The 12,715-nt window shown below is 34.6% G+C and overlaps 1 protein-coding gene across 4 annotated transcripts in view; it reads left to right on the top strand.

Moving 5' to 3' along the window:
* The window catches only part of RMDN2 (regulator of microtubule dynamics 2), a 64,891-nt gene that overhangs the window by 14,248 nt on the left and 37,928 nt on the right, over window positions 1–12,715 (top strand). Inside the window, exons 1-2 of one of the 4 annotated variants that reach the window (XM_012788454.3) lie at window positions 1,224–3,219; window positions 3,824–4,771. The exons of 2 other annotated variants lie outside the window; for them this stretch is intronic. In XM_012788454.3, coding sequence (XP_012643908.2) covers window positions 3,203–3,219; window positions 3,824–4,771 — 965 coding nt within the window. In that variant the 5' untranslated portion in view covers window positions 1,224–3,202. Of the gene's footprint in view, window positions 1–1,223; window positions 3,220–3,823; window positions 4,772–12,715 lie in introns of those variants that run through there. One more of the 4 variants, XM_012788456.2, reaches the window with a different exon arrangement.

Consider the following 12,715-nt stretch of genomic DNA (forward strand, 5'->3'; position numbering starts at 1 on the left):
AATAATTAGCAGTTATTAAGAAAGACAGAAAGAATAAGTTTGCAAATTCATTCATTTCTAAAACAAACATTTATTGAGCACCCACTATACTACACTCTTGTGGGTGGTACAGTCGTGACAAAGTTCCTGCACTCATAGAGCTTACATTCTGTTAGCTTTTGCCTCTAGTTTGGAGACATTTGTCTTCAGAAGTCTCATCTAGTGATCTTTTTGTGCTTTTTCACAACTTACATACAGCATCCATTCATTCTACTAGTACATCAGCAAACGAATCTGAGTGCCCCTGATATCTTGGCACCAAGAATAATACTTAGATTTCTTCACATCCTCTCCAATGCCCAGGACCAATAGATACAATGTATATAAAAATTACAGTAATTCTACATGTTATATAAGGGAAAGGAAAAGATCCCAAATCTGTGACTACACAGATATTACAAAAAAAATGGAAATCACTTCCATCACTAATTTTTTCCAGAGCCTGTCCTAAATGTTTTATATCCATTATGTTATTTAATACACATATTAACTCTAAGGTTTTAGACATAAGGCAATGGAGTCTAGGAAAGATTAGGAAAACTCACTAGTAGACAAGGTGCAGTGGCTCACGCCTATAATCCTAGCACTCTGGGAGGCCGAGGCAGGAAGACTGTTTGAGCTCAGGAGTTCAAGACCAGCCTGAGCAAGAGCAAGACCCCATTTCTACAAAAATATAGAAAAATTAGCTGAGTGTGGTGGCATGCATCTGAAGTCCCAGCTACCCAGGAGGCTGAGGCAAGAGGATCACTCAAGCCCAGGAGTTTGAGGTGGCAGTGAGCTATGATGATGCCACTGCACTCTAGCCCCGCTACAGAGAGAGAACCTGTCTCAAAAACAAACAAAAAACCAGCTTTCCTGATGGTTCTGATGTGCCCTAGAGTTTGAGAAGCTTTGTTGTAGGAAGATTTTCTAACATCAGCTGAGCTGTCATGATGAAATCGTAGTTTTAATGAGTGGCAATTATGGTTGCAGGAAAATAGGAGGTTCACTGGGCATAGTGAGGTATGGTCTTGGTGGGAGTAGAGTGGCTATAGTAGAAAAGGAGGAGGTTTGGGTGGCCACAGAGTGTGATGAAAGCAGAGGTACTTAGGGTCATGGAATTGATAGAAAAAGAGAGCTGAGAATGGACTGAAGGAGGAGCGTATTGCAGATGCTTGCCATTATAAGGTGTTAATACCTTCTTTTGGGCTGAGTATAATTTTATTTATCTTAAAGATAAGCAAAGAGGAGTCAATTTTAAAACATGTAGAGATTTAAATAATTTCTTCATCCACAGCAATATTAAACAACTTCCAGATATTACCCATACTCGTGTGAGATTTCTTGTTTGTTCAGTTTTCTGGGTGGATCTGGATCTTCTTCCTCATCTCCCAAACACACCCAAACACCCTTTTTTGGTGGATCATCATAGATTTATTTGAATGGGGTGGAGGGGGTGTTATCTGACCTCTTTTTTGCCTCCCTTGAGCAGCAATGATTGGCAGCATTGAGATCAAGTCATAAACTCAGCATTTCCTTTGGGGTAGCTCAGTTGGTTGATGCTTCTTTTAGAGGCTCTTGGGGGGAGTGTCAAACAGCAAGCTGGTCCAATTTTGCAAGGGAAAGTTTTTTTATAGAAACTTTAAAAGCATTACATATTCTATTCTGCCAATGTGCAAAAGAGGTCCTTTTGGAAAAGGTCAAGCACAGATCTTAATGTGATTTAGGAACAATAGACAACAATCTCACAAGAGAGGGAGAAATTAAACAGATTGCTACAGTAAGAGACGGTCTTCCTTGGATTTGTTACGTTCCTACACATCTTGCTAGATGTGCCAAAAATATAAGGCCATGACCCCTCTTTATGTAGGCCATTTTTCAGGGTTGTGGCAAGGAACCTTGAGGAACTGGTTATTGTTTCCTTCCAGGACCAAGAGCAGGTTTAGCAGGTTTGCTTACTGCTTGCTATAGAAGTGGTCAGTCACCTAAGCTCAATGTTCCTTTCTTATAACATAATTTAGTATGAATGCAAGAGTCTCTGGTTCCTGTGCACTGCCCCTACAGGCAATGTGGGACCAAGGAGAACAAATATTCGGTGATCATGCTGCTTGCTGTTTTGTGAGTAACATAAGTCTTCTGTCTTTGACCCAGGAATCTCACGTCTTCTTCCAGCATCTGTGAAACATTAAGAGATTAATATATTAGCTTGTATATAAGGTAAAATCAAATTACAGATCTGATAATTGTATGGTAATAATTAGAGAGTTTTAGTCCTCTTAAGAGGAATTTGTTCAAGGATTTCCTGGTATAGGGTATTAGGAAGGGAGCAAAGACTACAGGGAGTAGTAGGGTATAGGATCAGGCTATTGAGCAGTAAGTAAAAGTGTTCAAAGGGGTGTTTCATCATAGGTGGCTATACACATATACATACACCTATTATGGGGACAGTACTCCAAATTGGTTTGGAAAAGGAAAAGATGTTATTTCTTTTCTAATAATTGTTAACCTCACCTTTGGATGAGTGTATGTTGTTCTAAGGGTAATAAATAGTGGCACAGCAATTTCCATAATCTTCTTATATGGCCCAGACAGTCAAATGGAATACTTTACTGCCAAAGTGGGTGAAGGGTGTTTCATTTTGGGGGCAATGACATTTGCTATTTATTAAGCTTTTTTCCCCCTCGTCAATGGATCTTCATGCCAAAGTCTTTAACAGTCGCTTTTCCCTATTGCTAGAGGATGTGAAACCTGAGGTAAAAAATGTTCAAGTGAAAGAAGAGTAAGTTGGTAGGACGGGGCTGTGGAAGACAGCCGGCGAAAGAGCTGCAAGTAAAGGATTGTACAGATATCGTATATGTTATTGCTCTCATCCCACTGTTTTCTCCTTGACGTGTTGGCTGACTCAGAGAACATAAGGAAGGTAGTTCCACAGCCATGTGAATTGTTCCACAGCCATGTGAATTGAAACTTTTCAGAAAGGTGAACCACAGAACAATTGTATTCTAAACCGATGTCATTAGATTCTAGAGTCTTCTGTCATCACATTCTCTGTTATTGCCATGTTAATTCCACAAGCAACTCAAGCATTCAGTCTTCTGACCTGTTCCACCTACACAGGGCATTTATGGCTTAAGGATGATGGCCTAGAAGGGAAGGGAGAGACGTAATTTGGATTCAGTTCAATATGGGAAAATGCTTAAGGTAAGCCTTTAAAAAAAACACCTCATCCTGTGTTTCACATGTTAAAAGAACATTGAAAACATTCATAAGCCAAGCTTTAGCACTTTCTTTAGTTTCTCACAATAACTAGAAATATCTAGAATGTCTGGACACTTAGCTAAAACGTTCTCCCCAGAGAGGTTAATAATTAATGTTTTAAAATGCAATTAGTCAATAGGCTATAAGTTTATTCTACTTAATTCCTTTAAATACAGTAGTTTAATAGTCTCAACACATATTGTGATTTATTATCTTTAAAACCGGAAGTTCTATCCTTTCCTTCAGGTATCCTTTAGTTCTGGTATTGATTCCTGTATTTACCCTGGTCTGTCTTCCTACCTGTGTCCCTGGTTCTTTCAAATTCTCTTCCCAAGGTTTAGTAGAGTGGGCAGGTACTGTCTAGGTAGAGATAATCTTTTAGGCTCATCCATTCTTTTGGGTGTGACCATCAACTTCAGCTACCCTGTTTTTCTTGTTCCCTGTTGTTCCCATGTTGGTAAGGTGGCTATTATTCTTCAGGAGGCTTGGCAGTTCTCCACCCTGCTCCCTATTTTTTTTTCCTCATTTGACCCTTTTTTCACTCTAGCTGCTGTGAAGAGGACCAGACCTTCCAACCACATGGGAATCAAGTTACTTCAGACTTCCGGCATCATGGAGCCTCTTCTGTCCCACGATCAAGTAGCTATCTTGCACTTAAAACATCTCGCCCCTCTGCAACACATAAAGCCAGTTTATCCAGAGGAAGAAAAAAGTCATGGCTTTCATCAAGTTCATCTTTTTCTGGAAAAAGTTGTTCTTTATTTAGATTTCAAAAAAGCAATTCTTCTATTCACCGGCAACAAAGTAGAGCAAACTTTGATTCTCAAGAATACCTAAGCTGCATTGATTTAAAATCTTCCTCAGACCATTTTGGTGTATTTAGAACCCACAGATCATTCTCTTCCCATAAACTAAGTGTCGTTTCCTGTTACAAGAGTGCCATTTGTTTTGATCCTCAATCAGAGAGTCAAAACATGCTTATTATGAATGAAATTGAACTCTTTTCTGGAAACCAAAGCAATACTGCTGCTGAAAAACATATAAGCTCCTCTGCTCCCAAATATACCACTAAAAACTTCAAGAATTTTGAAACAGCTGCTTCTTCGGCCCACGTTCAGAACACTATTGATGGAATCCCCAATCAGCAAAACACAGCATCCTTCTTCCCTCTTGCAACTGTTGTTGCTTCTTCCCATCAACAAAATGGAATTGCTACTGATACACAACAAAGAGGCCAAATAAGTAAAGATTTGAAAGATTCCCTTCATAGTGGTTCTCAGAGTCACAGCACAAAGTATTCTCCAGCTATGACTGAACAGCATCCCTCTCACCATGTAACTTCTCCTAGTCTCCATTCTGTTGGATTTTCTTCATCTCCCAAAAAAGCTGGTAGCTTTAGCTCACCTCCAAATGAAACTGCCTTAAGCTCGTTTGAAGATGAAAACTTGACTCAGAATGAAGACCTATCTTCACCTGCTGAAATTCCTTTAAAAAGGTCATCTCAGACTTTACCACTCTTGTAGAAGGGCAGCTCAAATCAGACATTTTCACACCAGTCACTCACTCCATAGTCTAGAAATCACTGCTCACTTCTCACACAACTCCTCTGTCCTCACTAAGCTTCCCTGCATTTTCTGAAAAAGATTCCTATATTACCATATAAATTTAACTTTGATTGCTGTACTTTTAAAAGTTAGTTTATTGACATTTTGGGAATATGGAAATCAAAGATGATTTCACCTGTTTCGATTTTTTTTTTCAGATTTATGGCCTAAAGATTGACTAGTTCGAAATTTTTGAGTGACTATTAGAATACTTCTGCAGTCTGAAAATAACATCAAGATGTATAGCTCTTCTAAATGTAATACATTCTCTGAGAGTTTAGTGCTTTCTTTTATCTTACTCTAATCGTTAGAGATAGTATTCCTACATAATCTATAGAGTTATATTCATGAATTCACACATTTTCATTTATATCAGCCTTGCTACTATATTTCTGATGCCAGACATACACTGATATGTGATGTTTTTACCAACACAAGAATCAAATTATAAAGTTAAAAAATATTATAGTGGAAATATGTAGAATATTTAGAAACCAGATATTTTAACTAACTTAAGTATGCATTTGTGTATGCACAAATCTGGGAGTTAAGGGAACTCTGAAATCTGAGGTAAAAGTGTGTATAACAGTCTCCAAAAATTTTATTTTTAGAAGTGACTATTTTTAAAATTTTTCCCATTATATTAAACAAAGCTTATAAATGTCCTTATCAGAATAACTGAGTAGAAAATGCATATAGGCAATTAAAAACACTTAAGTTACAATACAATTAGACTTCATAGAGGAAAGGAATTTGCATTATTTTAAATTATTTGTTATAGTAAAATGCCCCCCAAATTTATACCATTGGGTTAGGATGTTTTTACTTCTGTGGTTTTCTCTTCCTCCTATCATGTATCTTTTTAAAAAAATTCTTTTGATTTCAAATTTTTTAGTTGTGATGAAATATACATAACATAGCATTTACCATTTTAACCATATTTTAGTCTATAGTTCAGTGGCATTAAGTACATTTACATTGTTGTACAACCATAGCCATCTCTACAGCTCTTTTCACCTTGCAAAACTAAAACTCTCCACCCGTTAACAATAACTCTCCATTCCTTTCCCCCCCTGCCCTTGTAAACCATTCTGCTTTCTATGTTTTTAACTACTCTAAGTATCTCATGTAAGTAGAATTATATAGTATTTGCCTTTTTGTTACTGGCTTATTTTACTTAGCATAATATATAGTGTCCTTAAGTTTCACCCATGTTGTAGTATATGTCAGAATGTCGTTCCTGTTAATGGCTGGATAATGGTCCACTGTATGTATATATTACATTTTGCTTATCCATTTATCAATCAATGGATAACTTGGCTTGCTTCCACATTTAACTGTTATGAATAATACTGCTGTGAACATGGGTATACAAATACCTCTTCAAGACAGTGCTTTCAATTCTTTTGAATATATATGCAGAAGTGGAATTGCTGGATCATATGGTAATTCTGTTTTTAATTTTTTGAGGAACCACCATATTGTCTTTCATAGTGGCTGCACCATTTTACATTCCCACCAAGAGTGCACAAGGATTTCAATTTCCCTACTACCTTGAAAACACTCATTATTTTGTTTTGTTTTGTTTTGTTATAGTAGCCATCCTATTGGGTATAAGGTGGTATCTCACTGTGGTTTTGATTTGTATATCCCTAATGATCAATGATGTTGAGCATATTTTCATGTGATTGTCATTCATTTTGTATCTTCTTTGTAGAAATGTTTATTAAGGTCCTTTGCCTATTTTTAAATCAGGTTGTTTATTTTTTTGTTGTTGAGTTGTAGGTATTCTTTATACATTCTGGATATTAACCCCTTATCAGAGATATTATTTGCAAATATTTTCTCCCAATGTGTGAGTTTCTTTTTCACTCTGATAATTGTGTCATTTGGTGCACAGAAATTTTAGATTTTTATAGTCTAATTTATTTACTTTTTTTCATTGCCTGTGCTTTTGGTCCCATATCTAAGAAATCATTGCCAATACAGTCTCATGAAGCTTTGCCCTATGTTTTCTTCTAAGAGTTTTATAGTTTTAGTTTTTACATTTAGGTCTTTGATGCATTTTGAATTAATTTTTGTGTATGGTGTTAAGTAAGAGTCCAACATCATTCTTTTGCATGTGGTTATCCGTTTTCCCAACACCATTTGTTAGAGAGACTGTCCTTTCTCCACTGAGTGGTCTTGGAACCCTTGTCAAAAACCATTTGACCATATATGTGTGAGTTTACATTTGGGCTTGCTATTCTGTTCTATTGGTTTATACATCTGTCTTTATGTCTTTACCACACTGTTTTGATTACTATGGCTTTGTAGTGAGTTTGAAGTCAGGAAGTGTGAGACCTCCAACTCTGCATTTCTTTTTCAAGATTGTTTTCGCTATTTGGAGTCACTTAGGATTCCAAATTAATTTTAGGATAGATTTTTCTATTTATAAAAAAAAAATCATTGGGCTTTTGAGAAGGATTATATTGAATCTGTAAATCACTGTGGGTAGTATTGACATCTTAACAATATTAACACATTGACTGCCACACAAAAAAATCAGAAACTTTTCCTTGGGGCCACAGTGTTTTATTATGAAAATAGAATAGAAACTTTAAGTGTAATTTAAAGGTAAACATAAATAGAAAAATGAAATTTATTGACAACTGTTCATTTAATCCACATTTTTAGAATTAAATTGTCAATATTAATTGTAACAATAAGAACGTCAACAAGATTTTATATGTGCTTCATGTGGTCCCAGGGTCAAAACTAGAGTGAGTTAAATATAACTCATGGCAGTTAATGTGTTAAACCTTCAAATCCATGAACACAGGATGTCTATCCACGTGTGTCTTTAAATTCTTTCATTAGCATTTTGTAGTTTTAAATGTATAAGCCTTTAAGTTCATTAGTTAAATTTATTCCAAAATATTTTATTCTTTTTAATGCTATTATAAATAGAATTATTTTCATGATTTCCTTTAGGGTAGCTCATTATTAATGCATAGAAATATAACTGATTTTTACATGTTGATTCTGCTGCTTTGCTGAATTTGTTTATTAATGCTTATAGTTTTTCTATGTGTAATATTTAGAGGTTTTTTTTCCTACATGTAAGATCATGTTGTCTGTGAACAAAATATAATTTTGCTTCTTTTTTTCCAGTTTGGAAGACTTTTATCTCTTCATTCTGCCTTCACTCTGGCTAGGACTTTAGCACTATATTGAATAGAAATGGTAAAAGCAGATATCCTTGTCATGTTCTCAATCTTAGAGGAAAAGCTTTCAGTCTTTCACCATTGAGCATGATGTTAGCTGTGGGCTTTTCATGTGTGAACTTTATTATGTTGAAGCAGTTTCCTTTTATTCCTAGTTTGTTGAGCATTTTAATCATAAAGGGATGCTGAGTTTTGTCAAATACCTTTTTTTTCATCAATGGAGATGATCACGTGGGGTTTTTTCCTCTTCATTTTGTTAATGTCATGTATTAACATTGATTGAGTTTTATATGTAGTACCTTCTTGCATTTCCTGGAATAAATCTCACTTGGTTGTGGTGCATGATTCTTCTAATGAGCTGTTGAACAGAGTTGGCTGCTATTTTGTTGAGAAATTTTTGCATTAATATTCATCAGGGATATTGGTCTGTCATTTTCTTTTCTGGCAGTGTCTTTGTCTGTCTTTGGTACTACGGGAATGCTGGCCTCATAGAGTTAATTTGGAAGTGTTTCTTCCTCTTCAATGTTTTGGAAGAGTTTGAAGAGGACTGCTGTTAATTCTCCTTTAAATGTTCGGTGGAATTCAACAGTGAAGCCATCAAGTCCTGGGTTTTCCCTTGTTAGGAGGTTTGATTACACATTCGATCTCCTTACTAGTTATAGGTCTATTCAGATTTTTTGTTTCTTCCTGATTCAGTTTCATATGTTTCTAGGAATTTGTCTATTTAATGTATGTTATCCAGTTTGCTGGCATACAACTTTGCATAATGTTGTCTTATAATTGTTTTTATTTCTATAAAATTGGTAGTAATGTCTCCTCTCTTATTTCTGCTTTTAGTTATTTGAATCTTCTCTTTTTTTTGTAGTCAGTCTAGCAAAAGATTTGTCAATTTTGTTGATCTTTCTGAAGAAAAAACTCTTACTTTTATTAATTTATTGTTTTTCTAGCCTCTGTTTTGTTTATTTCTGCTCTGATCTCTATTATTTCCTTTGCTCTGCTAGCTTTTGATTTAGTTTGTTCTTCTTTGTCTAGTTTCTTACTGTGTAAATTTAGGCTGCTGATTTGGGACCTTTCTTTTCTAATGTAAGAATTTACAGGTATAAATTTTCTTCTTATTACCAGTTTGCTACATCTCATAAGTTTTTGTATTCTGTGTTTTCATTTTCATTTAATTCAAGATATTTTCTAATTTCCTTGTGATTTCTTTTTTGGCTCATTTGTTGTTTAAGGATGTGTTGTTTAATTTTCACATGTTTGTGGATTTTCCATTTTTATTTTTTTTGTTGTTGATTTCTAGTTTCATTTCATCTTCATTAAAAAAATATACTTTATATAACTTCAGTCTTTTAAAATTTATTAAGATTTATTTTTTGGCCTAACATATGATCTACCTGGAGAACATTTCACATGCATTTGAGAAGAATGTGTATTCTACTATTGTTGGGTGGCATGGTCTGTATATATTGTTAGGTCCAATAGGTCTATAGGTCTATAATGATGTTCAAGTCTTCTATTTCCTTATTGATCTTTTGCTTGGTTGTTTTGTCCGCTATTAAAAGTGGGGCATTGAAGTCTTTTACTATTACTTTGTTATTAAAGTAATAATGTTACTATACTATTACTATTATTGATTACTTTTACTATTATTGTGTTGCTGTCTATTTCTCTTCAATTCTGTTGATGTTTGCTTTATATAATTAAGAGTTATGATGTTTAGTGCATTTAGTGTTACTATATCTTCTTGGTGAATTGGCCCTTTTATTATTATATAATGTCTTTCTTTGTTTTTGTAACACTTTAAGTTTTTGACTTAAAGTTTATTTTGTCTAATATTAGTATAGCCACCCCCACTTTCTTTTGGCTACTATTTGAATGGAATATCTTTCCATCCTTTTGCTTTCAACTTATATGTGTTTTTAAAGCAAAATTTTATCTCTATTGACAGCATATAGTTGGATCCTGATTTTTTAAATCCATTCTGTCAATATATGATTTTGATTGAGGAATTTAATCCATTTACATTTGATGTAATTACTGATAGTAAAGGACTTACTATTAACATTTTGTTAGCTGTTTTCTGTATGTCTTATAGGATTTCTGTTCCCTCATTTTCTCCCTTGCTGCCTCCCTTACCGTGTCTACTTGATGTTTTTGTAATGACATGTTTTGATTTCCTTTTGTGTATATTCTATGAATATTTGTTATAGTTACTATAGAGATTACATATAATATCCTAAAGTTATAACAATCTATTTTAAACTCATACCAACTTAACTTCAACTACATATACAAACTCTACTCCTTTTTAAAAAATTATATTTTTTTATAGAGACAGTAGCCTCACTATGTTGCCCAGGCTGGTCTTGAACTTCTGGTCTCAAGTGATCCTCCCACTTTGGCTGCCCAAAGTGCTGGGATTATAGGCATGAGCCACCATGCCTGACCAAAAAGTCTACTCCTTATAGCTCCACCCCCCATTTATATTGTCAATGTTACAAATTATACTTCTATATATTATTAACCATTAATATAGATTCATAATTACTTTTATGCTTTTCTCTTTAAATCCTGTAAAAGAATAAAAAGTAGAGTCATAGACCAAAATTAAAATAATTCTGGCTTTTTCCATGTATTTACCTTTACCAGAGAATTTTATATTTTGATTTGGCTTCAAGTTGTTGTCAAAGTTCTTTTTGTTTCAACTTGAAGGACTTTTTTATTTTTTAGTATTTCTTGTAGGTCAGATCTATTGATAATAACCTTTCTCAGTTTTTGTTTATTTAGATATATTTAAATTTATTTCTCTTTTTTGAAGAGTAATTTTGCTGGTTATAGATTCTCAGTTGACAGTTTTCTTTCCTTTGTCACTTTAAATATATCGTCCCACTGCCTTCTGGCCTGCAAGATTTCTGCTGAGAAACCTGTGATAATCTTATTGAGGATTTCTTAAAGATGATGAGTTGCTTTTCTTTTGATGCTTTTGAGATTCTCTTTGCCTTTAGCTTCCAACAGTTTGAGTATGATATGCCTTGGTTTGGCTCTCTTTGGGTTTATCCTACTTAGAGTTTGTTAAGTTTCTTGTATTTGTATTTCCTTGTCTTATCTCAAAGTTGGGTTTTTGGCCATTATTTTTTCAAATAATCTTACTGCCACTTTCTCTCTCTCTCTTCTCCTTCAGGAAACACTGTAATATGTGTATTGGTGTGCTTTATAATATCCCATAAGTCCCATAGGTTCTGTTCACTTTACTTCATCCTTTGTTCTTTTTACTCCTCACAATCAATATTTAAGTGACCTGTCTTCAAGTTTGCCTGTCTGTTCTTTTTTTCAGCCTGTTCAAATCTTCCGTTGTTCCCCTCTAGTGAATTTTTCAATTCCGTTATTGTATTTTTTTCAGCTCCACAATTTACATTTTGTTATTTTTAAGATTTCTATTTCTTTGTTGCTATTCTTATTGTGTTCATATATTGTTTTCATGATTTTTAGTTTTCTTTGTGTTGTCCTTTAAATCTTTCATCATATTTAATACCGTTGTCTTAAAATCATTGATTAGTTAAGTCCAAAGCTTGTATGTCTTTAGGGTCAATTTCTGGAGATTTATTTATTTTTTGGAGGGACCATCTTTCCCTGTTTCTTTGTATGCTTTATGCTTTTTGTTGAAAATTGCAAACTTAAACAACAGCCACCTCTCCTAATCTTTGTAGATTGCCTCTATACAGAATAAGACTTTTACTATTCAGCCCAGTGTGAAAGCATAAAGTCTTCTGAAATCTTTTCTGCGTATGCATTTTTTCAGATGTGTGTATATGTGCATGTGCTTTTTTCCCAATTCCCCCATATACATGGCTGCTTTTAAATATCTTAATTTCCCTAAGGAGTTTCACCCCTGCTTCTTCTTGCAGGCTTAGAAGTTCTACTGTATTCCTCTTTCCATAATCTCTTGCACTTAGGTGCCCACAGGTATGTAGTCCCCTGTATTTTTCTCACACCACAGTGCCCATCACTGTTTTTAGTAGCCTCCAACCTGATGTCCAAACTATGCCTTCATTTCCATCTGAGCTCTGACTCAAGCTTCTCTCATGAAGCTCCCATAAAGGCCAAAATATTGCAAAAAAAGTCTCAGTTGTTTTCTTCTGTCCTCAGAGAGGAGACAGGAATCAGGCATTTTTTCCCTAGCCATGATACACCAGAGATGAGATGAGGCAAGGGTGAGCAAAAACACAGTGAAATTTCTTACCATTTTGAGTGTGGCTTTTTCTTGATTGGACATTCACTTGGTTGTTCCAAGTCCTTAATTAGCTTCTGAGTCTCCCACAAAGATATTTCAGTAAGTCATTTGTTGTTCACTTGGTGTTTTCATGAGAAATAAGGGCCTATTCAATGCAACTCACTACTGGATATACTTCTGTAAATATACTATGCTATTTTCATAGTAAATAATGTCATTTTCTCTCTAAGTAATGGAACTATGCCTTCAGAGATGCTATTATTGCCATTGAAATAAATAGCTGATGATACAGAATTGAAAAAATAGAAAAAATGGCATGGTTCTTATTAAACTTCGGAGCAGAAAATAGGACCAGAAAAGTACATGAGGAATAAATGTAAGTAAATTTGACATTATAAGGT

The sequence above is a fragment of the Microcebus murinus genome, chromosome 3 (genome assembly GCF_040939455.1).
Source record: "Microcebus murinus isolate Inina chromosome 3, M.murinus_Inina_mat1.0, whole genome shotgun sequence".
Lineage (NCBI taxonomy): Eukaryota > Metazoa > Chordata > Mammalia > Primates > Cheirogaleidae > Microcebus > Microcebus murinus.